Raw genomic sequence first — 27,031 nt, 5'->3', positions numbered from 1 at the left:
ATGTCAGCTTGTAGCTTGTCATAGAGTTGATTAGAGATTTTTTTGAAGGAGTTGAAGCTAATGTGCTTAAGCTATTGAACAAAAATGTCATATATGCTCTTTATGTACACTTTGTTCTCCATATTAAATCATATGCATCATAGATCTTTAAGGACAAAATTACTGATGCACAGCATATGCAGTCCTTTAACCACTGCAGTTCACCACAGCAAAGAATTATCAAATATAAGAATTATTAGGACTGTAGAAAGGAAATTAGCATGCTCTATTTTCTTCTGCTATTTAGTTGCCATCTCTCAGGTTTTTTTTTACCATAATGACTCAATCTTGTTGAAAATGTTTGGTCTGCATTCTATTGCTAGGGCACTCCAGTTAATTGGAATAAGTTCTCCAAGTTATTTTTTGGCTCTTGTAGGCCATAAATTTCACATCCAGTAATGCTTTGCAAACCTAAAGACTGCCTCTAATTTTTTATTATTGCTTACTACTTCCTATATTTTTTTGTTTAGGATGCATGTTTGTGTGGTTTGTCCTATGTTTACAAAGCATGATTCTGCTGGAGACTGGCTGGTCTCAGTTGAGGAATCTACAGACTCCAAAGTTTCAGCACGATAATTTGACCTCTTTTAATTAGTTCGGCTGTTCTTCACCTGACTTATCCCCGTTTTGATGACTTAGCCCTCTCTGTAAGAGCTCACCCTCCCTGAAGAGAACAACCGACAACTGGGGTAGCGAAGCCTTGTCAATAACACCGATATTGAAAAGCAGCAACAAACATTGGAGCCGGTTTTCACAACACCCTACGGAGAAAGCTTTCCTTGCTCATCCTAGATGAGCGTTTTGTAAACCGGGGGTCTCACAAACACAAGGCAGAAGCGCTCACTTTCTGAAAAGTTCCAACCGACAGACCAGAGGAGCGGCCGCCTCCCCCCTCACGCCTCACGGTCTCGAGGCGGCGCCCGCCCCCTCCAGGCCCGACCTCCCCGCAGTACCTCAGCCCGGCCCGACAGGGCTCTGTGCGGACACAGTGCCGGGCACGGGCTACTGAGGCCTGAAAGCTCCTGCCTTTGCAAAGCCCGTGGAGGTGCCGCGGGACCCTCCCGAGCCCGTGTGAAAGCAGCTTGCACCGCTCCCCGCCCGCCCGGGAGGAGCTGCCCACCGCGCACTGCTCCCTTCCCTGGCTCACCAGAGCCCGTGGGGCTAGGGCAGCTGGGGCGCCCCGCAGCAGCCCGGCGGCGCTGTGAGGGACGAGCCGCACGTCCCTCGGGGCAGCCGGCGATGGAGCACGGCGGGCCGGAGCCGCTGCCGGCCGCTGCTCATCAGGTACCGGGGCTGAGATCAGCGGCGGCAGGAGGGGTGCGGTGTCAGGCTCTCCGCCGGCCTGCGCCGGGCTTGTCCTCGCTTCTCCCGGCCCGTCGTCGCGGGACGTTGGGCGGGATGGGGCTGCGGGCGGTCGGGGGCGCCTCGGCCGCTTTTGGCGGGTTCGCCGCGAGCGGTCGCGCGAGGCGTCCCGAGCGGGCGGCTGGCTGTGAGGGGCTGGCAGCGGCTGCGGGTTTTTCCACTCTGTTCAGTTTTCCCAAAACTTATATGGGGAAGAAAGACTCATAGGTGCAATCAGAGTGGCCTTGTTCGCGTGAGGCAGGGAAACTGTGGCTGATCGGCACCGCTAAAATTCAGTCTCGCTTGGGGACCAGAACTCGAGCACCTCCTCTCCCAGCGGACCCAGCGCTGTGAATAGGATACCGGCTGGCCCAGGCTGCCTCATGGCCCGCAGCTGGTCCTGGGTCCGTGTTGCGTTGCTTGCTAGCGTGCCTCCCAACAGGCGTTCCCGCCCTGTCTGCAGTCCAAGTGCACCTTCAAAGCGCCAGTCTTCACACAGGAGCCATTTCACCCCGTCACAATTTCTGTTTCTTGTCCTTTTTTTTCAATTCAAATATGTCTCTTCCAAGTGGGGAAGGGACCAGGGTTAATGACAGAGACTTTGAGCTATAGAGTGCACACTGTGCTCATTTTCTTGTACCAACTGAATAGAGGCAACTGGACTGTTCTAGTCCAGTGCAATATCACATGTACTGTGCTGTAAGTAGCAGAGAGCATTAAAATTTCAGGAGACAATGACAGTGATGCTTCTGTTGCTCAAATGAGTGGTGAAATAAAAGTGTAGCACCTCTAAGTCTAGATGAGAAACAGCTGAGGGAGAACGTTACCTATAAAACTGCATGTTACATGGGTAAGTAGGAAATTGTGATTGGTTTGTCTGTGATGTTACAAACATTTTTGGGTCACCAAGTGGAAATATTTAATGGTAGATTCAGAGCAAAGAAAAGTACGTCTCTTCATATGTTGCGTTATTAAGATGTGGCATTCATTGGTTTATGACATTGCAGATGCTAAAAAAATACACGTGGTTTCAAAAATGGGCAAATTCAAGGAACAATCCATTAAGGGATGTGATGCACCAAGAGCATATCTGCTTTTGGAAGTCCAGGGTATAGAAAGTGATGAAAGCTGAGACAGGAGAATGATGTGCTGTCTATTTTTCATGTTCTTATAGGCTTCTGTGGCAGAATGCAAACCCCCCTCTCTCCCCCCGCCTCCTTCAGTATGGAGGGAGTAGGCACATCTCCCTCTCTCTGCTACTTGAGGCTAACCGCTTCTTTTGTTTGGCCCAGAGCACCCTGGCCAGGGCCATTAGGAGAAGGGAGTGCCGAGGCCCAGTGAGCCGCTGGGCACCTGTGACCAGTGTGGGGGATGTTTGGAGGCTTCAGGGGCGCCCCACACACGGTATGGGGGTGCAGAGAAGCTTCTAGAATGCCTACAGTCAGGTCTGATCAGCCAGTACAAAAACGGGACTCTCGTCAAGACTGGGCCCATTGTCGCCAGTCTCTCGGAGCACGAGGAAGATGCTGCCGCCGAAACCCCCCCTCCCCGGGATGGAGACCCCGCTTGCCTTGCCGCCACGGGTGTGAGTAAAACCCCTCGCAGGATTGCGAGTATATTTATCCTTTCCGTGCACATATGCACGTGTAACTTCCCGTGCTTAATACAAGCACGTATAACTTTTATTTCCTCGCACAATCGCGAGTGTAACTTTATTCCGTGCACATTTGCACGCGTACTTTAAATTATTTCCTTGCACAATCGCGAGTGTAACTTTATTTCCTCGCACAATTGCGAATGTATTATAAATTTATCCTCGCACAGTCGCGAGTGTATTTTCCTCCCGTGCTTCCACATAAGCACGTGTAAGTAAATTAACCCTCACAGAATTGCGAGTGTATTATAAATTTACCCTCGCGGAATCGCGAGCGTACGCTTTACCTGTATCTCTTTAAGAATAATCCCGCACCGTATTCAGGCAAGTGTGTACTCCTCTGGGACTCGGGGATGGTTCTGGCATTGTTTTGGGTGAAGCCACGTGCATGCACTCTGTGGACCACCTGTTGTACTAGTTGCTGCCCCTTAATAATTTTCCTCAACTGATACCCGAACCTATATTTAAGTCACTTTTGGAGTGCTAAAACCCTGTTTCTCACCGGTTTAATAAAAGTTGTTTTGGACCCTGTTGTCCCTTAAATTAGCCTCGGGGTGCCTCCGTGACAGCTTCCCTAGGTGTTTTCCATATCCTTTCTCAGCAATGGGATGCCAGGCTATACTGGTATATATCTGAGTCAGTATTACTCTTCTACTGTTAGTACTGCTTAAGGATTAAAGGTTCCAGTTATCTATGTAGCCCTCCTCGAGGCACTATTATGCTTGTCAACTTATACCACTATCTACAGGTGGCTTCAGTTTATCAGTCATTTAATTTTTGTTCCAGGAGTATTAGTGACAAGCATCTGAGTTTGTACTACCTGTTATATATGTTAAATAGGCTTCTGCATCCAGAAATAGTGGTTTTATTTTCATGGTAAGTACATAATGCTTTGCTTTTGTAGAACACAGGCAGGCATTTTCTTCGTTAAATGCATGTTCCTCTTTTGAATTATAAGACTTAATTTAAAATACATTTTTGCCTTTCCACTTTTTTTTTTTTCAGAGAATAATTAATTATGGGTCAGACTTATACAGGAATTAGATGCCTAATGCCCCTTTGATTTCTCACAGAAAAAAATGGGATTTAGTTATCAAAATACTTCTATGAATCTGAGTCTATAACTTTTTAAATCTTGAATAGACAATGTGTAAAATCCTTGTTCCCACCTATGTTTCTCACGTATAATGTTGTTTTCTTCCTGAAATAGGCAGAAACAGATGACCGAACAGCCCTCGTTGGTAAGCCCAAGAATAAAGGAGGAAATGGTGATCTGGCATCAGCTGGATTCAACATTATCAACTCCATCATAGGATCAGGCATTATAGGTAAGTGCACTTTTCTTCACTGTCCTGTGTTCTGCCTTATTTCGACATGGATAACTATCCGGTTTGGAGAATAGGACTGTTGTCTTACTTTCTGCTGCTGCTCCTAATGATTTTTCTCTATTTTTATTTGCTTACTATGCAAAAATGCAGAGGTGTCAGCTGAGGTCATGTTTCACAGTAATAAATACCCTACAGCCTCTTGGCCATAGTGATCAGAGAGAACGGTCTGGGCAGGTGCTCATTGACCTTCATATCTGGGCAACACTTTGTCAAATAAAAATGGTCTTTGTGAGGTTGTTAGGCATGCTGGCCCAATTTGGGAGATTGATAGCATTTTTAAAAATCTGAATATTTCTTTGTTTTCATCGTCACAAATAAGTATTTGGAAAGGTTCTTGTATAATCTCTCCTCCTCTTGCTTACAGGATTGCCATATTCAATGAAGGAAGCCGGTTTTCCGCTAGGAGTACTGCTTTTATTTGTGGTTGCCTGTATCACAGGTACTCTAAAAGCAGTTTTTATTGTAAAGTGAAAATTAGTCTTGCAAAGTTTAGCTGATCTTGAGCTTAATGATATCTTAAACAAGTTTATCTATGACAATAAAAATGACAAATGTTTTCCTTACCTCAGTAATCCCTTGAGCAGATTAGTGAAAGTAGAGAATTATGCTGTACAACCTGTAAAGCTGCTTTTTATGTGCATTTTATTTTCGCAAAGCCTAGTTTCTTAGACTAGGTCAAAGTGACGTTTGGAAGAATAGCTCTTATTTGTGCTTCATAATCACCTGTTTCATTGTACTGTTTCTACCCTAATTAAGAGACTGATCCTTGAGTGGGTTGTATAGCACTTTTAAAAAATATCCCACAGAATCAAAACCTTTGTTGTACTATGATTTTGAATATTATATTTAGTTGTCATTCATCAAAAAAATAACAGATTTAGTTTCAGAAAGGGAGAAGTTTTGAAATCACATGATAAATAAGCATAAATCCATTGGCATCAAGGAAAATTTTTTGTAAAGACTGTGGATTCAAGTCTTAAAATGACAAACCAAGTCAACATGAATGGCATAAATTCTGTTACCCATATGCTGTGCAGCAGTTGATGCTTTTCATTGCTTAAAATATCATATAAGAGTCTTCATAAATGATCAAGGTTTGACTGGAGCACAATACAACATAAGGAATATGTTTGTTATGAACGTAAAATTTTCTCTGTGGTTGATGGTATTATACATTAATGAAATCACGTCATACACATAGCTCAGAAATTCCAGTTACTTTTCAGTAAGAATCTGATTTGTCTTTTGCATTTCTAAGTATTTTAAAGACTTTATAGCCATAGGCCCAGAACCCATGAACTAAACTGTGCATTTTATTCTTTTAAAGCTGTGGCTCAGTATATCTTGCACAATCAAATTCTAACTTGAGTTACAACTTTCTGACTTGTAGCACTTAAAATACAGGCTAAGTATGTAACATTACTGTCTATTTTCCCTAGGTTTTACTGAATAATTGGCAAATAGCTGTTATTTAACAATTCTCACTGTATTTCATTTTGGAGGATGTTTTTGAATGTTACTGTGTGTAGCCCTAGATTGACAGACAAATACAATTTTAGGTTATTTAATGATAACTCTATTTCAAGTTTTGTGAATGATACTAAATTATAGCTTGACATAACAGCAGTGTTTCAAACTTGTTCATAAAATCTTGGGGTTCAATCTGGAATTAATTCTGCCTTGACATCTGTTTCAAGGCACATTGCTTCATGGTTTTCTGGATAAATCACTATGCATGTATTTTGTTTTAAAAGTATCCAATAAAAATGTTTTTAATACTTTATCGTAAACAATGAAGAAGACACAAAATACTAACCAGGCTTTATCTTTCACAATCTTGAATAAATAGCTGCGTAAAGTGATTGAGAATTCTAGCACCATGGCACAGGCAGTCTTTGCATTTTACTCCCTTTCAGGATATAATCAAATGCTCCATCCATTCTGGAGCCCTCTGCATTATTAATTTAATTTTTATTCTCTGGTGCTTGTGACAGTTCTCATTCCCTTTGACCATGCTGGAAACCAATGAAAATGAGTCTGTTTCTTCTGTCCGGAGCCAGGAAAGATGGAACGTCCTCTGAATATGAATATGATGGTGTTGGTGGATTGAGATCACTTTTGAGATTTCTCATCCCTGCTCTTCTCAGTGTCATTGTTTTTCTTTTTACAGACTTTTTTTAAGGAGTGAATAAGATGATCAGTAACTAACCACAAGTTGGTTCATACTGTCTTTAACAGTAATTTTATATTTTAACAGATTATTCCATTATATTACTGATTAAAGGAGGAAACCTCTCCAGTACCAACACATATCAAGAGCTGGTCAGAAAAACGTATGGTCTTGTAGGTTATCTGGTTCTTTCAACTCTTCAATTTTTATATCCGTTTATTGGTAAGATCACATAAAATAAAAACATTTAAGTATTATAAATAGCGAACTTTTTCACATTACCTCATTCTTTCACTGATTATATATTAAGAACTCTGTAAGGAATACATTGTATAGGCTTCTTTCCTATAAAAAAGAAAAAAATATTTGGTGTTTTCTGAAGAATGACTGGGGAAGAATTCAATGAATTGGAGGACCAGAATAATAGAAATGAACTGAAATGTCATAGCAGAGAAATTAGCAATCGCACACATAAGAATTAGCAATAATAGTAGCTATGAGAAATAGCAAAGATGAGATTCTGTTCTAAAATGAGTAACAGAACACAGATTTGATGTTCCTGAAACAAAATAAAAATATGACTTTTGTCATATTGAGTAAATTGAATTATATGGTGTATATATATATATAATATTCTATATTATATTGAAGTATATTGAATTAATATTTTTCCAAATATGTAGTATTGCTGTCTTTGGAGAAGCCACTCATCAGATCTTGCCTGAATATTATGTGATGTCATTGCTCTTTAAAAGCATTAATTCAGCCTTGTGCACAATGAGGTGCTAGGAAACTGGGCAGTCAAGACCCCTTTGAAGAAGAACTAGTAAGAGAGCAAACAGGTATAATCTGTGTGGGAATTAGACCAGAAGTTTAAAATAAATTCATAGCCTGAAATCAAATCTTAAATAAGCTTGATATGTTCACACATGGGGCTGCAAGAGGTTGTAACTTCAGATACTGAGTCTGGACTCAGTGATCACAGAGTCCCAGACCAAAATTCCTAGTTTGGTAATTATTAGTCTGAATTTATTACAAGTAGCTGAGATTTTCAAGGGAGTCAAGTTACTGTTACTGCAAGCAACAATGATACATATGTTGACTTAAAAAAAGAGTATAATTACTACTTCATAGAGCAAATGGAAAAGAATTGTAACGATCTCCATCTTTGCCATGGAACTAGTTATACATATGTGCTTGAACTTGTTTCTATAAGTAGTGTTGATGACTTAAAATTTCACAACAGTGAATATTTATGCATTAGTTAAGGTCAGTGCCTATATGTATGCTGTCTAAATGGTGAAGACCATGTGTATATAAATATAATTTATGTTTATGTATACACGCACAGATATACACATTTTAGTGTAGAATGAGATAAGAATGAAATATGAATGTTATGGCTGTAGTTCTTATTAATGAGAAGAAGGAATGGATGTCAATATCTGATGTCTTCATCTATTTTCTCCTCTTTTCTTCTTGATTAAAGATTTTGCTAACGTTTTACATGAACTAGGAAGTCCTGTGCAATTAATTGTGAGATGGATTATTAGACTAACACATGACATTTATTAAATAGAAACAGGAATTTGAAAATAAACTTACAAAGAACTGCTGTTAGAAACAAACAATTTTTAAAAGCCATTTTTCCTCTTCTGAATTTAGATGGCAGAGCAGCACAACAGTCTTGCTTATCACACTGGATTCTTAGTTAGGTTGTACCTGTTTTAAATATATATGTATAAAATATAAGGAGTGTTAAAGAATTTTTAAAAATTTTGTTTGAAACCTGAAACTTTGAAGTTGTTGGTGCTGGCCAGAATTCATGTAAAAGGGATACTGGTCTATAATCCTGAAGTCTATGAAATATGTGTATTAAATGTTTATCAAATATTTCATATTTGACTTGTACTAACAAAAATATTATTTTCTTCAAGCTATGATCAGTTACAACATAATAACAGGAGATACTTTAACTAAAGTTTTTCAGAGAATTCCTGGAGGTAAGATGCATTTAAAAATGCATTTTTTTTAGATAAGGCTTTCTCAAATAATTACTATGAATCCTGTCCTTGGTTATCATTGAACTCAGTGTCAGTGAAGAGACCACATGTTTCAGTGAAATACTAAGCAAATAGAATGAGTCTTCCACAGTGGTATATTTACAAGATCGTAATATTTCATCATCTTTTTTAGATATTTCCTCTAATTATCATTTGAATACTGAAATGGCACTTTATCTATTGAAGAATTCTGGATAGCTCGCAAATATTGTAATATAATGGATTTAATACTTAAGCATATCTGTAATAGTTGGTCATGAACTGCATATGTAACTTTCAGTTCTCTTAGATATTCACTGCAAAACCAGATGTGGCTTTTTGAGCTTTTTAGCTCATGCACTTGTTACACTTCCTGTGGTGTTAAGTTTTCACAGCAGAATCAGTGGAGCAATTTATGTGCATGTTTGCCATCTACTTTATCACGAGGCCAGCTAAGTTAAAACATTCTTCACTGGCAAAGTAAACTAAAAAGAACATGTCTGCAGTGAAGTGGAAATCAGTATTTGTATGAACTGTTTGATTTCCACAGGAGGACTATAATTTTTGGTAGGTGAAGCCTGCAAGGTGTGGATGCAGTTTTAACTGTCACACTGTTGTTCTGTGAATACCTGATCAGGTTGATAGTGACAGTAAATACCTAATGATTTATATACAATATGACTTCTGTAATAGGAGGAGACCCCGGCATGGCATGTATTTTTCAAGTGACTGGTAGAATGCCTGCCTGGAAGAGGTGGGAAAGCATTACAATCTCCCAAAGAATAGAGGGAACTGAACAGACACTTTCCATGTCAATTGCCACTTTCCAGCCATAATCATGCAGGAAACTTTCTTTCAAGCCCATGATTTGTGGTAGTCTGACTGGAAACTGAGATATGTTTTATTGTAAGTTGTCATTGGCTTGGAAAAAACACCAGTTGTACAAATAAATGCCTCTGATTGCAGGGAATATTATAACATTATTGTTGCCTTCACACAGTAATCTGTGTTTTGCAAGTGGAAGCCAGCTGACAGCAAGAAAAAAGGTGCTCAAAAGAAACCTCAACATTAATTTATTTTGGGATCGTTCTTTAAGAATTTGCTTATCGTCAACAGCACAGTAATTGATGCCAACACACAGTGTCAAAAATCCTGAAGAGTAAATAGCAGAAAGAAGTAGTAGAATGTTTTACTTGCAGTTTGCCAGCATCAAACCTGGCATGATGAATTAAATTCATACTGATCTATTTGTAGAAATGTCAGACTTCCAAAGTTTCCTATAATTCTTGTGATTGTGTACATGCTATGTGTGGCTTTCTTGAAGTTAGTTAAGGTCTAGTCTTTATTTCAGTGTTACTTAGCTTGAATAAAGCAGATAAAAGCCTGCTCGATGTCAGAGTCTGTTACTCCTAGCCTTTCAGAAGTTAATAATCTGTTCCTCGTGTTAGTTTCCTGGAGAAATAAATTATTTCTTTTTTTTATTTAGTTGAACCAGATAACGTGCTTACTGATCGCCACTTCATAATTCTTCTTACCACCATCGTCTTTACCTTGCCTCTGTCTTTATATCGCGACATAGCAAAACTGGGAAAGGTAAACCACAACAGCAGTTGAGTTTTAGCCTACTTTTCTGTATGCCACTAGAAAATAAGTGCGAGTCATAACTTAATGTATTTGAACTAAATTACATTTGGCTGGAGCATGTTAAATAGTTTAGAAGTTCAGACTGTCTTCTGTCCCAAGAAATATTAGAAAGGTTGGAATAGTTTAAGCAAAACTTTGGTCTCAGCATGAATTGCTGGAATTTTTCCGTCTACTCCCGGTAGAACTCACATTGTAAAGCACTGGGTGATACAGGCCTGATCTTGAAATGCTGAGCTCTGTTGATTAGAAATGTTTAAATGGGAATATCAGGGACAACCTTTCAGCAGCTTACTGACTGAATTTGTGTTTTTACCTTTACAGGTATCTCTTATTTCTCTGATTTTAACCATTGTCATACTGATTATTGTGATGGTGAGAACAGTAACACTCAGTCCACAAGTGTGAGTATTCTTACGCTTGCCACAAAGTGAATTTTTTATCATGGAGAATTTGGTATTTCACTATTACTTGTATCTGCACAGTTTTGGAACATGGCTGTTTCCGGAGAGATAAATAATTGAAAAAACTGAACAGCTAAAACCTACTTTATCCTTTTATTTTTCTTCTTCTGTTGTACATAAACAGATGTACAAGAAGCCTCAAAAAACCTACCAGTTAATTGAAAATTGCAGGTATATGGCTAATACCAAGTGGCTTCTGAATGGGCATGTGAGGTTGTCTGTCATTTGAGGCATCTTTAATTCTGTCTATTATCATCAGAAGGCCTATATTTACAATCTTGAAATAGATAGTATCTTAGGAGTATTTCTTTTTCTGTTAATATATATTTCATAATAAAATTTGTATTCAAAATCATGAAAACAGAGAACACAATAGTAAAAACTTTATTTATTATTCTTTATTTATTAAAACTTTATTTGAGAGAACAATATAAGTATGCAGAACTGTTTTCCAGTGCTCCTACTCTGAAAGTAGTATTTAACATTGGACATAGGAGTGTTCTAGACAGTTTAGTACACACAAGCATATATTGCAAGAAAGTGTTACAAATCTATTTTCTCTATGACCTAGAAAGTCTGCCTTTTTCTTTGTCTCTTAAATGTGAAGATAAATTAATAAAGATGACAACCTCTGTTTCTGAATGTGCTTTTTTATTTATTGCAATAGTTTTATATAGTATTTCTGCTCGTTCTGTAAGTAGTGGATTCTTCCACCATGATAGTTTCAGCAGTGTTACGCATAATTCTTTGTTTGTCTTACTGCTGTGATATATGGGTTAATTGCAGGGCATTCATGTTTAATGCTAGGAAGATGACTAGAATAGCAATTTCTGAAGTTGTACCAGATGATATTGTCTGTCATCCATAAAATGAGGCACTTGGGACAGCATGGGACTTCCCCCTCACCATCTTTCTGAGGCAGAATGTTTTGCATACTGTGTGTTAAAGGGGTATTTGAGAGGGTAATCTCAAAATCTCCTGTTAGAAAAGGAAGAAGCTATGTATTGCATAGTATGGTAACAGCTGTGATGTGTGGAAAATTATGGAATCTGTGGGGTTTTTTTCTTACAATAAGTAGAGTTGGAGTTTGAGTGATTCTTGAAGTTTTACGTTTTAATTCTTTAGAGACTTCCATTTTTGCCTTTATACTTCTCGTTTTCAAAAATGCATCTAGCAAGTTGATAAGCTGCAAATTTTTTTTGCCTCACAAACATTCTGTCAAAGTCTGTTTTTACTGGTTTTACTATTTGTATTTTACAGTTAGACATATGCTTTCATTATTAAAACTTTCTGCTAGTATTTAATTAATGGTATAATGATATGCCATGTCTTTTTTTTCAATGAGAATCAAGAACACTAATATACTTTAGTGTGGGCCCCATCATAGTATTATAATAAATGAAGCAAGTAAATATGTCATTTACTGTGAATCCTTATTACAGTACAGTAGAAGTTGGAGATTTCAAAGACATTTTTTAAAAATAATGATTATTAAATGCTGTCCTCAGATCCATCGTATAGGAAAAGAATTTGTACAATCCTAGATAAAGGCTTGATGGGGCCAAGACAGAATATTTAATCCCTACCATTGTTAGATAGCAGAACTGATGGTGTGCCTGTCGTTGATGACAGGTGGTTACATAGTTTGTTCTTGGCGATGCCATGATTTCCTATTCCAGTTCTCAACTAGCCTTTTCTTATGAGTTCTTATTAAATGTGTATCACGTCTCTTTTACTGCATTTCATGTTGGTTGCTTCTTGGCCTAACTACAGCGGATATGGACAGCAAACTGTTCATGCTTTTTCAAATGCTTAAAAAACGCTTGTGAAGAGCTGTAACTTGTCCTTTGGTGATCCTTTCTATAGACTAAGCAAAGACAGTTCCTTTAGTGTTCCTCTTCTGATTTCCTGTGCTACCATCATTCTCAATGGCTGCCTGAAGCAAGATCATGGTGCCCCACCTGCCAGTGGTATTCCCACTGAGGAGCAAGATTGAAGTATCTTACATGCCAAGTACCTTGAGGACCCTTTCAACTGTATATTTTGGGGATTGCCATGCTCCTGTTTATGTAACCTAGTTTGATGTTTGCCTTTTTGGAAAACAGTGTGACACTGTGGAAATGTCTTGGGTTTGCAGTCTAAGAGAAGCATCAAGCCCTTCTCTACAGAGCAGTGAGCTGGCAATTTTTCCTTTCTTTTACTCTGTTCTCATGAAGTTTGGGGTGGTTTTTTTGCTTGTTTCCTCCTTGCTCTGTTTTCATTAAGGCTTTTTTCCCCCTGCATAACTGCAGAATTTGTCACTACGGAATTTAATACTGCTTTCTCAGATGATATTTCTTTTTTTTCACCCTGTTCTCTAGCATGCTTGTGATAACTGTAAATTTCATGCTTTCTGTTAAGGATGCTTCTCACTTTTTGTTCCATCATTCAGGTTACTGCTGCATGCATTAAAAAGTGCTGGGCTCAGGTCAGGTTCCACTGGAATCGTGTTCAGATATCTTCCTGCTTTGATAATTACTCTCTGAGTAGTAATCAGTTTTCACTTACCTTTAGGTTTTTCAAGGAGAAGATTGCTTCCCTTTGAGAAGTACAACAAGATTATCTGGGGATGATAAAACTGCCTTTTTGCTTAAATGCAATTCATGTTGGTAGTTGAAAATTGTGTCTATTATTTGGACAACAGGAATATTATCTTTCCTAGAACCCCTCTGCAATGTGTTAGACCATCAGTGGAACCACATTATTGCTGTTTTTAATGCTGTGATGTACTCAAAACTGTAGGCTGAAAAATGGCAATTATAAGTCTTTGGAATGTTGTACTTTTTGGTGTTGTTTGTTTTTTGTTTGTTTGTTTGTTCTTTGTTTTGTTTTTTAATCTGCTTTGGGAGTGGAGTGGATTGTCCAGGGATATTATAGGAATGTTATTTTATTGTTAGTTTTCAGGGAAAAAAGAAAAGAATGTATTTATGCTGAGAGATTATTTGATTTATGTTATTTCCTCTTATGACAAATATGAAATTGAGGTACCTTATTTTTTTCCCCAGTTTTGCTTTCAGTCAATATTATCCATATGATTATTGTGCCTGAAGGACATAATGAACATTCTGGACCCAAAGTTTATTCTCAGTAGTTCAAGATGTTGGATAAAAATACATGTTGATGATCCATTCTTTATTTTATTTCCACCTCCTTATAGCTGGGTATTTTGCTACTGTGATCAAAAACAATGGGTTAGAATGATCTCGAACTGTAAATGTACAGTATGGTAAAACTGCATGAAATAACTTCATGCTTCAATGCTGAAACTAACATTCATTGCTGTAAAAAGCAATATTTTATATAGCTTATAAAGATGTATAATTTTAATTTGGTGTTCTTTTGGAAAGAATGTCATGATGTCAGTGTCTGCACAATACATAAAGCTCTAGGAAAAACTTCAAGAGCATCTGCTACACATAAATAGGACGTGAGAATTACTCAACTGGCAGCTGGTCACAGGAATGAAACACCAAGTGTTCAGGAAAATAACTTCAAAGTAGAAAGTTGATTCTTTCCTTCATATAAATAATCCATTAGTAAGAAAAGATAAACTTTAATGTGTGATGAAATTAAAAAATAAAACCTAAGCTACCATATATTTACAGAACTGCTAAGTATTCCATTAAAGAAGAAAGAGGAGTTAAAGCAGCTGTAACTAAGTGGGGATGACATATAGCTTTGTCTCATCTGTGTTCTTTAACAACCTAGATGACTTTGGTTAATATAAAATTCAAGGCTGATGTAACATTACTCATTTTCTTTCCATTAAATCGATTGAAGTTATACTCGGCATCTATAAACTTTTTTCAGTATTTTAAAATGCTTAAAGTTTAAACAAACCCTAGAAACCTATTTTAACTTAAAGCAATTAGGTTTCTAAGTGTCTGAATCATTTAATTAAACCTGAATTAATTTTCCATGTGTTTTTGGATTATTTTGATTAACCGCTGATTTGCACCTAAACTTGGTGTTTTGTCACTGATCTTCAATCCAAAACAATGGAAGTCTTTGGTCATTCCAACATGTAGCTCCCCTGTCAAACATATGACTTTGCTTCCTCTCTAGAAGTTAACTCTCTCTTTTTTTTTTTTTTTTTTCAGTCAGTGTTTCCTACCTGCAAGCTGGGTTGAGGTCAGGGATGCATGTTTCTCTTCTCCTCCTTAGAGATATTTTGCTTCTGATGCACTCTGCTGTTGTGTTATATTTGGCAGCATTTCTTCATAAATGACGGAAAATATTTTTGCATAGTGTGGATTTTAAGATGGGGAATACTATACTGTAAACATATTACAAGAAGTAGAAGATACACTATCTTAGACTGCCAAATAAATTTATCTGACTCTTGCTCAGGATCTGGGTGCAAAATGCCTTTTACCCCGTTAGGATGTCTTAACTTTTGCCTGGTCCATTTCTTCTTTTCATTTTCCCCTGTTCTTATGTAGATAAACATGAATACTTTCAAAACTCTTTTTGAACTCACTTGTGTGTTTATTATGCTATACTTTCCCTTAAATATACTTAAGACTGGGTAGGGTCTTATTTTTTTAACCTCTAGGCTTTGCTCGTCACTGGCGTTCACTACCTTCCTATGGACAGTTCTCGTTGTCAATCTATCTTGCTGTTGTCTTACTTTCAGCTGAGACTTTTTACTGTCTGGGATCTTGCCTGGAATGTCATTTTGTTTGAGCTTTTATTATTTTTGTTCCAAGAATCACAGTTTATTACCTTTCAGCTTTTACTTTGTGTTACAACTTCTAATATGATAATACAGCTCTCTACAAATACATTTAGTATCACAAATTTATTTATTCTGTTAACTTTCATTTTGTTCCATCTAACTACTTCTCCAACATGAAAAAATCGTTGTGTTCATGCAGGCAGAGCCTGTGTTTTTATACACTGAGTGAGGAGCAGCAAGCTAGTTTCTTTTTGGCATTCATTCTTATTTGCCAGCTACTGCTGTTCTTGTATGAACAGTAGTTAAAATTTTCCCTTAACAATTCCTAACAACAATGTAGGTCAGACGAAAGGCCCTTCTCAAAAAAAAACCCCACAAACCACAGCTCTTATCTTGAACAGTAGCAGCAGGATTGGAAAAGCAAAACAAGTATCATGTTACCTGGTGTTCTTGTGATAGACTTTTTCAGCCAATGTATGCATCTGGCTACACAGAGGCACGCAATCATATGAATGTATGCATGTTTACCTTGACACTTGATATTTCCATTAGGTGCCCTTTGTCTTGTCAGTCATTTATTAAGTTATATTCACTGTATGTTATTCACATAAGTAGCTTATTCACCTAAGTTATTATTCACTGTATGGCTCTTCCATAACGAGCGGCAACTGTTTCCTGATACAATTTTATCTTTCCTAGTCTGAAGTCTCATTTTATGTAGACACTTTTGTGTCACCTGCACACTTTTCCAGGAGCTTTGCCTAAGTCTGTATGTCTTACAAATTGGACTTGGGGATGATTTGTTTTTGGTATGTTCAGAACTCTAGAGCTGTTGATTCAGTTCTAAGTGCTCAGAAATGAAATTCTGCGTTGCTTTCCCTTCTTATTTTACATATCACATCTGTATGAGAACCATCTATTCTGAAGGTACAAAAATGTTTTTCAAAATACATGCAGTAGTATATGACTTACTGTAAGAAGCAGTCATACGCTGTTGTGTATGTCGTATGTACCAATGTGCATTGCATGCCATTGCAGTCTGCTGGAAATGTTCAAATTATGGATCTGAAATTCCTCTTGCCTTCTGCAACTAGAAGGAATTTAGATGGAAGGTATTTATTTTCTTAAGCTGCTAAATAAGCAGGATTTTATCCTTTTGGATTTTTCCCCCCAAATAATACTCCCAATCCGATTTGTTATTGATCCATAAAGCAAAGCTATATTTTGGTATGTTGCTTGTGCATAAGCAAACACTGTACAGGGGGAAAACTATCTCCTGTGATATTTTCTTTTAGTTGATTATTTGGCCACTTTATTCAAAAAGTTTCAACTGAAATTAAGATGCTTTCTACATTTCATTTTTGAAATCCGTGTTTATAGGAACTTATAATATAGCTATACTATTGTGCAGGATGTACCATTTTCACATAAATGTTTCAGACAAAAGCATTCTTTATATCTGTGCATTTTAAAAATATTTTGGTTTATAAGGTATTGGATAATCTAAGTGTTGATTATTAATAGAAAAGGGGCTATGGAGGCTTTCACAAATTCTGTTGCCAAAGAATAGTGTAAAACAAATTTTCATTCTGTTTATTTGATATCAAAGCTGACCTCTAGTGGTTACAGAATGGAAGAGTTGCAATGGTAGCTTTCCATATTCTCTTTTTGTTTTGGAATATTATTGATTTTTTTTTTTTTCTTAAGACTAGAAACAGTATGTTACAGTAGTCAAGACAATATACTGCATCTGAGGACAAAGAACTGAACTTCATTTTGAATCTCAGGTTCTGGTCACTTCAAAGCAAAGCTTAGCAACCACAGCTTAAGAACTGAAAAGGTGCTCTAAGTCTGAACTGAATGTGCATTAGATACTGTAAATCTGTTTTTTTAAATATAGAAAAGGAAGATTTGACTATTTGAGCTGTCAAGAAACGGTAAGATAGGAATTTTGAAAGGGGAAACAGCAACATCTTTTTGGTCTTTTTTTTCCTTTCTAGTGAGTGGGAGTGGAATTTAAGCATTTGAAAGCAATGAAACATAACATAGCATCTACTACTATGGCTGTCAAAACCAGTTAGTTATCAGCAGACAGAGGCAGCGACAAAGCTGCCATTGTTACCTGCACAGAACTGGCATGAGTGTCTTACTGCTTTCTCGGGCAGCAGGAAAATAACAGCTGAGCTTTCAGGTGGCAGCAGCTTTCCCTGTAAATAAAAACAGAGCGAAGTTAGCAGCAGATGGCTTCTTAACTCTGTACTATTGCTTTTTCTACGCATATAATGTTCAACTGGCTTGTGAATGTCACTTGTTATTTCTGGAAAATAATGTTTCGTGTCCTTCTCTTTTCCTTCATTTTAATTCTTTATTCAGAGAGGAAGTTCATACATCAAATGGATTTTAACAAAGATTGCTGATGGTTTTCTGTGGTCTTCTTCTAAGACTTAAAATAACCACAGGTCCAAAACTGTGGGCATATCTTAGAGGAACAGATGTGGGGGATATTACATTCTTGACTGATTGTAAAAGTCTCTGTATACTTTCTTATACTTTATTGCTCCTTTGGGAACTAGCAGAATCCCTTTATTATGAGGAATAGTTGGAACAGGTTTAAAGAAAGGTGAGGAGTCTTATTTGATTTGTAGCCTAGGAAAATGTATCTCTAGACTGCATGGATTACATGTGCAAATTCAAAGGAAGAAATTGCCTTTAAATAGAGATTTTGGGTTGAGATAACCTTACTCAGAGTCAGTAACAGTTTTACCTTCACTGTTGCTGCTGCTTGGTATATGATGACTTGAATAGTTCATTTACAAAACTGGTCACTGAAACAGGCTGACATTTTTTTCTGTAAAAACTGGTTGCAGAAATATTTTAATCAAAATAACAGAGGTGAGAAGAGTATGTCCCTAGTTTCAACTTAATGTTGATCAACACTGTGGCCTACTTCAGAGAGTTCTGGAGACCTGACTAGCAGTTCTGTATTACAGCATAGTATTTTAAATTATTTTTAATAAGTGATAGTTGAAAAGAGAATAATCTACTAAAACAAATGTCTGTTTTAGACCTAAATCAGAAAATGCGTGGGCATTTGCAAAACCAAATGCAGTACAAGCCATTGGGGTGATGTCATTTGGTAAGTAAGTTTTTCTTCTATTTTCAATATTCAGATCAACTGTTAAGAAATTATTTAGTATTTTGGACTTGGAAACTGAATTTTTTAATTGTAATTTTTTTAACGCATGTTAAGATGGTTTAGAAAAAAATGAAGTTGACTTTGAGTCATCCATAGGTGAATTTAGTTGTTATCATTTAAGACGTTATCCCCATCCATTGCCCATCTGGCCCTACAGGCTGTTGCCGCTGTAGCAGGAACAGTGCTGTGGTGTGTGAATTCAGCTCAACTGCCCCGATCACCTAGAAACACCTGCACCAACACGGTTAGTCTGACTGATAAACTGAGGAGGCTGCAATCATTCTGCATTCTCTCAGATAACGTCTAACAGGGAAAAACTTAGACTGCAACGCGAACATTCGCTAGAGAGTGCCTGTGGCTTCCCATTTCTCACAATGAACCACTCAGGTGCATCTCAACTTGCCTCCATTATCCTCATTCTAAAACCTGTTCCTGCCTGGAGGAGCTGGTACGTTACTTCTTGTTAACACTGTGATAATCTAAGGTCTCCCAATGCTTCCTGCTGCCTACAATGGATGTCAGAGGAAGTCTGAAAGTAGGAAATTACTCTGTGGACTTAAAAAAAAATTCAAAACTGCTGTAGGATTCTTAAGCAAAAGAAGAGCAGGAAGAGGAAAGTGAGGTGGGGAGAGTTGGAAATGGCATGTCGTTTTAGGGTAAAGTAATCAGAATCCTCTCAGGATTAATAAAAACCTTCACCAAAATCTAATAAGTAAGTAAAAGTTCAAGCCATTTATCTTTGCCACTAATTTCAAGATTAAGTTTATATTTAATAATGACTGTGCTGTGTCTCTCCTACTTTGGAATATATACTCCGTAAATGTATTTATATGCATGAATTCCTACATTTACATTAACGATCATGTGCGTTTCAGCATTCATCTGCAACCATAACAGCTTTTTAATATATGGGTCTCTGCGAGAACCCACATTAAAGAACTGGTCTCGAGTCACACATGTGTCTGTCTCACTCGCCGTTGTTATCAGTGTCATGTTTGCTGCATGTGGATATATGACTTTCACAGGATACACAGAAGGTAAACTACTTGATCCCTGAATTTTGAAGCTTGCTGTAATCCTTACATTTCTATCTTTCTGTCTGGCTTTAGCTGTTAATAACTTAGCAGCTGTTAAAAATGCCAAATCATACTATGTTTGGACAGAAGTAGTTAGGACATTCCTTGTAGTTACCCAACAAGCAAAGCAGGATGGCAATAGGTGCCACATTCCGAAGTGTAAGCCTCACTGGTTAAAGTCTCCATTGAATACTTCCATAATCATAATACATCTGAGGAGTAAACATCTGTAATTTAGCCACATGATCCAGAAGCAGAGAGCAGTAAAAACAAAAATGACCTTGATTTTTCTACAGGGTGGCTGGAATATATGTATTTCTGTACATTGTCCTGTATCTTTTCCTGGCTGTGCTAATACAACATCCTAGCTCTGACTTAGAGATAGTGCCTGTATTTACAACAGCTGTTCTACTGTTCAGGAAGAATATATATTTCATAAGGAAACAGATTTTCTGTTATTTAATAGTGCTGTTCCAAATTGTAGGAGACTTCCAAGCTTTTCCCTTTCCTGATGAACACCAGCATGTACTTGAGAACAGAGGAATTTTACCATGTCCTTTTTTCCTGCCTCCAGTGCTGTTTAGGCAGAATAACTTACTGTCCTAGATGCAACTGTAGCTCAATTAAGTGCAGACAGGCTGAGATATTTCATGTATAGAAAGCTTTGACTGCAGCTATTCCTCAGCATATGACCCTACTGTAAGCAGGTTCCGTCTTACCTTCTGTCTCCCTTCTCAAAATCTTCTGTCTGTTTTCTCTGAAGTACATCTTTTTGCTTCTTCATTATCCTTGTGATCATAAAAGTTGTAAATCATAAGACGGTAATTGACTATAAAAGACCTGATAAATCATCTCATCACTATCTTGCAATGTCTCTAGTGGCTCAGAGATCATTATTCTAGATTCGTGTGGTAAACGCTAAGCAAGATGATGATGATTTGAATTCCAGAGCAATGCTTTTGTTCTTAGATGTAAGATTTGCTAGGTAATAATCCATACATTTATAATGGGCTTTTTGCCAGCTATGATTAGATACCATCAGGGCAATGCAGTTCTCCAGAGGTATCTCCTTAGTCTTCCTTGTGTAATTGTTGTTGTTCTAGGAATTGCATTTTTCAAGGAAACCTTTCTTTTATATATACAAGCTTTCTTTCTGAATCTGCCACATATTTATTTAAACAAACACCAGCATGTCATACAGAATCTGTGTTAAGGGGAAGATAACAGATGACAAACTCTAATGTGTATGTGTTAAAATCTTTTTAAAAGATAAATGCTACTTGAAATAAAAACATGGCTACTGGTAGGGTAAGGTGAAAGTTTCCCCAGATGTAATTTGTGTTGATAACTACAGTGTCTTGATATCTGTCAGGAGAAGGGATCAGAAAGTCTCAGTTAGTACAGTAACTCCAGTAACTTATGCTTCAATTTGCAAATAGGCAAATGACATGAAGTTCAAACTAACTGCTGTTTTGCTGTGCCTCAGGAGATATATTTGAAAACTACTGTAGAGGTGACAACCTTGCTACATTTGGAAGGTTTTGTTATGGAGTTACTGTAATTCTGACCTTCCCCCTTGAATGTTTTGTGACGAGAGAGGTAAGAATTTATTGCATTCTCCGTTTTAGAAAGATTAATAATATTCTCCCATTATTAATACATATTGTAGCTGAAGTCAATGATTGATCTGTAATAAATATCAGCATGTCCTGTCCTGCTGCATGCAATGAGTAGAAGGTGCTAGTTGTACAGTTTAGATTCTGGCAATATAATGTTGTATTACATTTATTATATTATCCAATATTATATTAATAATAATGTCAGGACTACTTAAAATTTCAAGTTTGGCATAAAAGCCACTGTTTTTATTATGTTGAGAACAGCCACAGATAGCGTATTTATCATGCTTACTAGTGTTGCTTGTGAAACTATCTCCATCTAGGAAAGCCATCTGTTCCATAAATAATTGTAAGTAGTTTTAATTCTGTAGTGGGAAACTGAGAAGAAAGTTAGTATACTCTAAATCCTGCAGGTATAATTCAGTCTTGCAAGTGTTTTGCAATTCTGGTAATGCTCGTTGTGAGTTATTTTTGGAAGTGGATAAAGATGTTTTCTTGAAGCAAGATCGGTAATGTTCAGTCGGTGTGTTCTCACCTATTCCTTTAGTTTACTAAAGTTAGAAGATTTGGGAAAACCTGTTTGTTAACATAAAGAGCAAAATCAAGGTTTAAAATTGTGGTTCTGTTTCAGGTGATTGCCAATGTGTTTTTTCATGGGAACCTCTCAACAGTTTTCCATATTGTTGTGACAGTGGTTATCATTGCTGTGGCAACGGGTGTATCACTAGTGTATGATTGCCTTGGAATGGTTTTAGAGCTGAATGTAAGTGAATCTGTATACTCTTCTATTAAATAAGTCACTATTTTATAAAACAGAACTCTTAAAAATTCACAGCTCTACTGAAAATCTTATGTAATTCAACACTATTTAATCTGCAGTGGATATCACTAAAATATTCATGCTAACTGTACTGCAGGACTGAATCTAGCATTTACTTCTCTAATCCCTACTTCTGAAGAAGTTGGCAAGTTACTAAAGACTGGGGCAGATCCTAAGGCAGATCCTTGTGCCAAATGGACAAAAAAACAAAGTGGGAGAGGCAGGGGGGAAAAAAAACCTAAATAAAAAAAGAGAAAAAGACCTAGTAGTAGTGAGACCGCAGGGATAGTAACTGGAATTTTCCCTGGTTTGGGCTTAAAAGGGAGCAAAACTGAGAAAATTCATAACCTGAGTGTATGATTTTTTTGAGGAAACTGCTTTGTTTACCAGTAAACATTCCCTTGTCTGATATCACCTCGTAGCAGAGATGGAGCTTACCAGACACATGCACAAGGCGCTTATTGACTTGAACCAGTTTTCATACAATTAAGTAACTTGATTGGCTGGCACTGCCATGTAGTCTGCTGGAATCCGAGACTACTAGTTACCAAAGCAGACTTAACAGAGGATGTCAGTCTGTTTTGGCACAGAATGTACATTTAATTAAAGCAAATGTTAAAAAGAAGTCCAGTCTACATTATGATAAACATTTTTTTGTCTTAACAGTTTACCTTCTGTGCAGGTCAGCTATTTATAATAAATAAAGCAGATGTGGAAATATCGTACTCCGGGATACAAAAGTTAGAAAGTGCAGAAAACTTTTTAGGAGGAGCCTTTGCTTCTCTATAGAAATACTTTAGAACGGCCTCCATACATCCCTGTCCATGCACTCATTGATAATTTCAAGCTATATATTGCACGCTTACGTAAAACTGATGGAACAAACTTGTATGTACATTATGATATGTGTACACTGTTCTGCTCTACAGTGCAGTTTGTCTGCTAACCGAGCAGTAATGAGTGATTTCATAGCAGTGATTTAGCAGGTCATGCTTACAATAATGTTATAGAACAAGTCTGACTATTCAGATAAGCTATCCAATTACCTTCTATTTAAAATAGTTACCTATATAGTTTCTTCTCAGTTGATCCTTTCCAAATTATAACCAGCTCAAAATAAACAATATTCCTACTAGTTTGGTTAGGATGTATGTTTCCATTAAAATGTCTTATTAATGGCATCTGTTGGTAGTTTTTTTTCCATCTTTTTTCCCTCTGTTTTTATATTAAAGGCGCAGAAAATTCACCCGTCCGTGTATGTACACACCAATAAAAGTATTTAAATGTGTGCATACATACACACATGCCTATTCCAGCCGAATATCTGAATACTGGTATAATGAACCTAATTAACTATGTGTGCCCATATATGTCTATATATGTGTATGTATTACATTTATTATATGGTATAATATGTTAAGAATAAATGTACACCAGAGAAATGCCATTGAGTCTTTCTAGCAGGAATAAAAATGTGTGATTCCTATTTGGAATTAAATTGCTTCAAAATAATCACTCAAATGCAAACTTTCCATCAGTGCAATATCTTTACCCAGGGAGGTCTAAGCAATTATTCAGTAGTCAAGCTGATAGCTTAATTCAGTTACAAATAGAAGTTGATAGCCAGGGATTTGAGGGGGTAGCTTATATCTTGTGGGTATGTTTTGTTTTCCTTTTTCAGAGAGAATCTGACAGTACAGCTGTACATATTTGTTGGATGTTAGAAAGATTGCTCAGTCTTGATATCCACCAGTAGAGAAAAATTAGTCTTTACGTATGAAAGAAAGGTGATCTGTCTTCTCAGCAGGCTTTCCGTCCAGCAGAAGAGCTGTCTTTTGGTTTTCCATCACAGATGGCATTTCCTGCTGTTTCTCTGACTATGCTTACTTTTTTCCCTGCTTTCTGGTTTTAAAACGCAACACAAACCATTGTGGTAGCCCTGTGGTAGCCAGGGAAGCCATTCAGTCATATGGGAGCCAAGGGTCCCTGGATTTTGCTGTGCTGTTCTTTTACTGGGACCCTGGTTTGTGTTGGTTCACATAATGAAGTGTCTCAGTTTTTATGAAGATAATTTGTGTTTGTCCCTGTTTTTGATCTCTGTACTGATCACTGTTAACAGGTTCTACCATAAAAAGATACAAAAGTTTATACAAATAATGGTGTGAAGATACTTGGTAGGCTGGATTACTACCTCACCATAATTACATTGAAACATAGTGTTTAAGTATGTGACAAAGTAAGTGTTCAAAATTTCTGCATAAATATGCTCTCTTTTGGCATGTAACTCATGTTAATATGCAGTGGGTTTACTATAAAAGCATTTAAGCAGGTGCTTTTTATCTATCAAAGAGAGCATCTAAAGAGAAGCTGGATTTTTAATAAGAGGCGTTCTACTGTCTCAGAAGGAGCTCTGATTTCATAGGGAAGTCAAATCAGATCATAAATGTAGAAACTGATCAGAATTCTTTGAACTGCTACATGATGTTCCCCCCTCCCTTTTTTTTTTTTTAAGGCAGTGTTATATCTAGACTCCTATGAGGAATGGTCTTAAATATTTTAAATCAGTTAAAGTTTTGCAGAACTATTATGCTATTATGTTTGAACTGAAGCCAAGAAATGTCTGGTAATCAGATATGATAGTACTTGAAACATAAAACATTATTCTGGATCAGCAAAGCAAAAGCGGTTAAGTCTGAATTATTTCAAATAGTTTTACAGATATTTTTGCAAGTTATTTGTGATTTTGAAAAGAGAATTTTCCTTGGAGCAAGACTGGGAAAGGGCTCTATTCTCTGGCTTTACTGTTGTATCAATCTAACCACGACCATTTTAAAATGTAGGTTTTTGTTCTTCGCATCTAAATATTCTTATGCAGGTTTTTTCTATTGTTGTTTCCCACACACAGGGAGTTCTGAGTGCTACCCCACTTGTTTTTATCATCCCAACAGCGTGTTATCTAAGGCTGTCCAAAGAGCGATGGAACCATTCAGACAGCCTCATATCCTGCCTGATTCTTGCTGCCGGTGTGCTAGTGATGACAGTTGGGTTTGTTTTGACTGTCTTGCATCCCCAGGAATGTAGCCATGGAAAAGAAATGTTCTACTGCTTCCCTAGCAATGATTCTTTTCCCAACAGTACACTTCCACCATAGGTAGCATTCCAGTCTCCAGACTGCATCAGGTGCATCTCGCAGCAAGCTATACACACCAGTTTGAAGGAGTGGAACAAAGACCTTTTGTGTTTTGATATGCACTAAGAATTTTAAACTGTATAACTGTATTTACATACTTGGTTTTATACTGCAATCCTTTTCAATATAAGACTTAATTTTTAACTGTTGAAAAAGAAATTCTTAGAGGTGCCTTTCAGTAGGCGTTACTTGAATAGCTTGCAAACCTATTAAAAAAAGCTGGTTTGTTTTTTTGGTGTGTGTTTGTTTGTTTGTTTGTTTTTTTAAACACAGTCTGAAATGCTGTTTAAAAGCCATGAATGAAATGCTTAGGGATGTAAACCTCTCCTATGTTTCATTGCTGTCATTTAATTTTTATTAATTTTATAATCTTATAATGTACATTTATTAGCGCACTGTAGTATGAGAGCTTTTTTGATGTCCTGAAAAGAAGTATGTCTAGGTCGCTGTGTATTAAACTTCTGCTGTTAAATTGAAAGACCCCTATTAATTATCTCTTTGATTTCGCAATAACTTTCCTTTAGTGCTGAAAGCATCCCTAGTACTGGCTCTTGAGTCAAGAGCAATTTGGTATTCTGTCTGAACTGTAACTGATACAATTCAACTGTAACTGTTACAATTTGTGGTCTTCTAATTAAAAGACTTTGCATGAATAAATCCACACAGGGGAATGTTGAAAGGTTCAAGTAAATGGTCTTTGTAAATATTCAAGATTGACAGAGAAGAAAATTATGTGCATAACAAACACATCTTGCATTTATAACCCTGTTTATTGTTTCTGAAACTGGATTGAACATTGCTATATGCTAGGCATGTGCAGCCTAAGCAAATTCTGTAAGAAAACATTCTAAACTTGGTTATCATTGTAGTCCTCTGATTCTTTTCAATATGTGTCTATTGATTTCATCGTGGTTTGTAAAATTTCAGTCATTTGTTGTGTTCTCCAAAATTCATTTGATATTAAGAATTCATATACGTATATGTAAATATGTATACATAAAAATACACATAAACATATACCTTTAGAATACGAGTAATTTGAAGTTGAGAATGAGTAATATGAGTATTCTCTATATCAGTACTGGGATTTTGAAAATGTTATCAAATGAAACTGTGTGCTTTGAGTCAGTTTTGGCCTTATTGTGATCTTCATTTTTGCAAACCGTTCCTTGACAACTAGATGTGTAATGCTGCTCTGTTTCTGTGCTGCTTAGTGGGGTGGTGATGGCTTTTGTCTTCAGTTCATCCTGCATGAAAAAGCTATTTCATTCAAGACTTCTAGCTAAATAGATTTTAAAGCAAGAGTCACTAGATGATGATAATACTCATAAGAATAATACACTTTTAAAAGCAGTGCTTTCATAATAAATGTTTTAAGTATTGTTGGGGTTTCGGGGGTGTTGGAGTTTTTTGCTTGTTTCATTTGTGTTTTTTTTTTTTTAAGTTGTAAAGCTATTAGAGAGAACTGGGAGTGTTGTTTTGCCTTCATTTCCCTACACAGAGTCCATGTTGAGGGTGATAATTTATCTGCTGTCCAGGTAACTGGAGAATATTTGTCACCAGTTTAGATCCAGCAGACTGGGGTTTGTCGTAGCTTTCTAAAATCCGCTGGGCTGCTCTGGCTGGCCTCAGCGTGTGCAGGATCTCACCAGTACCGCAGTCCTGCAGGCAGAG

General features: G+C 37.2%; 1 protein-coding gene across 4 annotated transcripts; it reads left to right on the top strand.

Annotated features, from left to right (window-relative positions):
- Positions 1–998: 998 nt before the first annotated feature.
- Positions 999–27,031, top strand: SLC38A11 (solute carrier family 38 member 11). 4 transcript variants are annotated; one of them, XM_065841275.2, is made up of 12 exons: positions 999–1,323; positions 4,245–4,362; positions 4,787–4,861; positions 6,680–6,814; positions 8,530–8,595; positions 10,121–10,227; positions 10,600–10,679; positions 18,522–18,592; positions 19,528–19,689; positions 21,215–21,327; positions 21,979–22,110; positions 25,073–27,031. In XM_065841275.2, exons 1-12 carry the CDS (start codon positions 1,279–1,281, stop codon positions 25,316–25,318), a joined length of 1,350 nt encoding a protein of 449 aa, XP_065697347.1. In that variant the 5' UTR covers positions 999–1,278; the 3' UTR covers positions 25,319–27,031. The 4 variants fall into 4 exon arrangements, with proteins under 4 accessions (XP_065697347.1, XP_071667093.1, XP_065697348.1 ...); XM_065841276.2 differs by lacking the exon at positions 999–1,323 and adding an exon at positions 1,613–2,230; XM_065841277.2 differs by lacking the exon at positions 999–1,323 and adding an exon at positions 2,772–2,965.

The sequence above is a fragment of the Patagioenas fasciata genome, chromosome 7 (genome assembly GCF_037038585.1).
Source record: "Patagioenas fasciata isolate bPatFas1 chromosome 7, bPatFas1.hap1, whole genome shotgun sequence".
NCBI lineage: Eukaryota > Metazoa > Chordata > Aves > Columbiformes > Columbidae > Patagioenas > Patagioenas fasciata.
The sequence above is the reverse complement of the archived record's forward strand: the minus strand, read 5'-3'. Positions and strand labels throughout refer to the sequence as shown.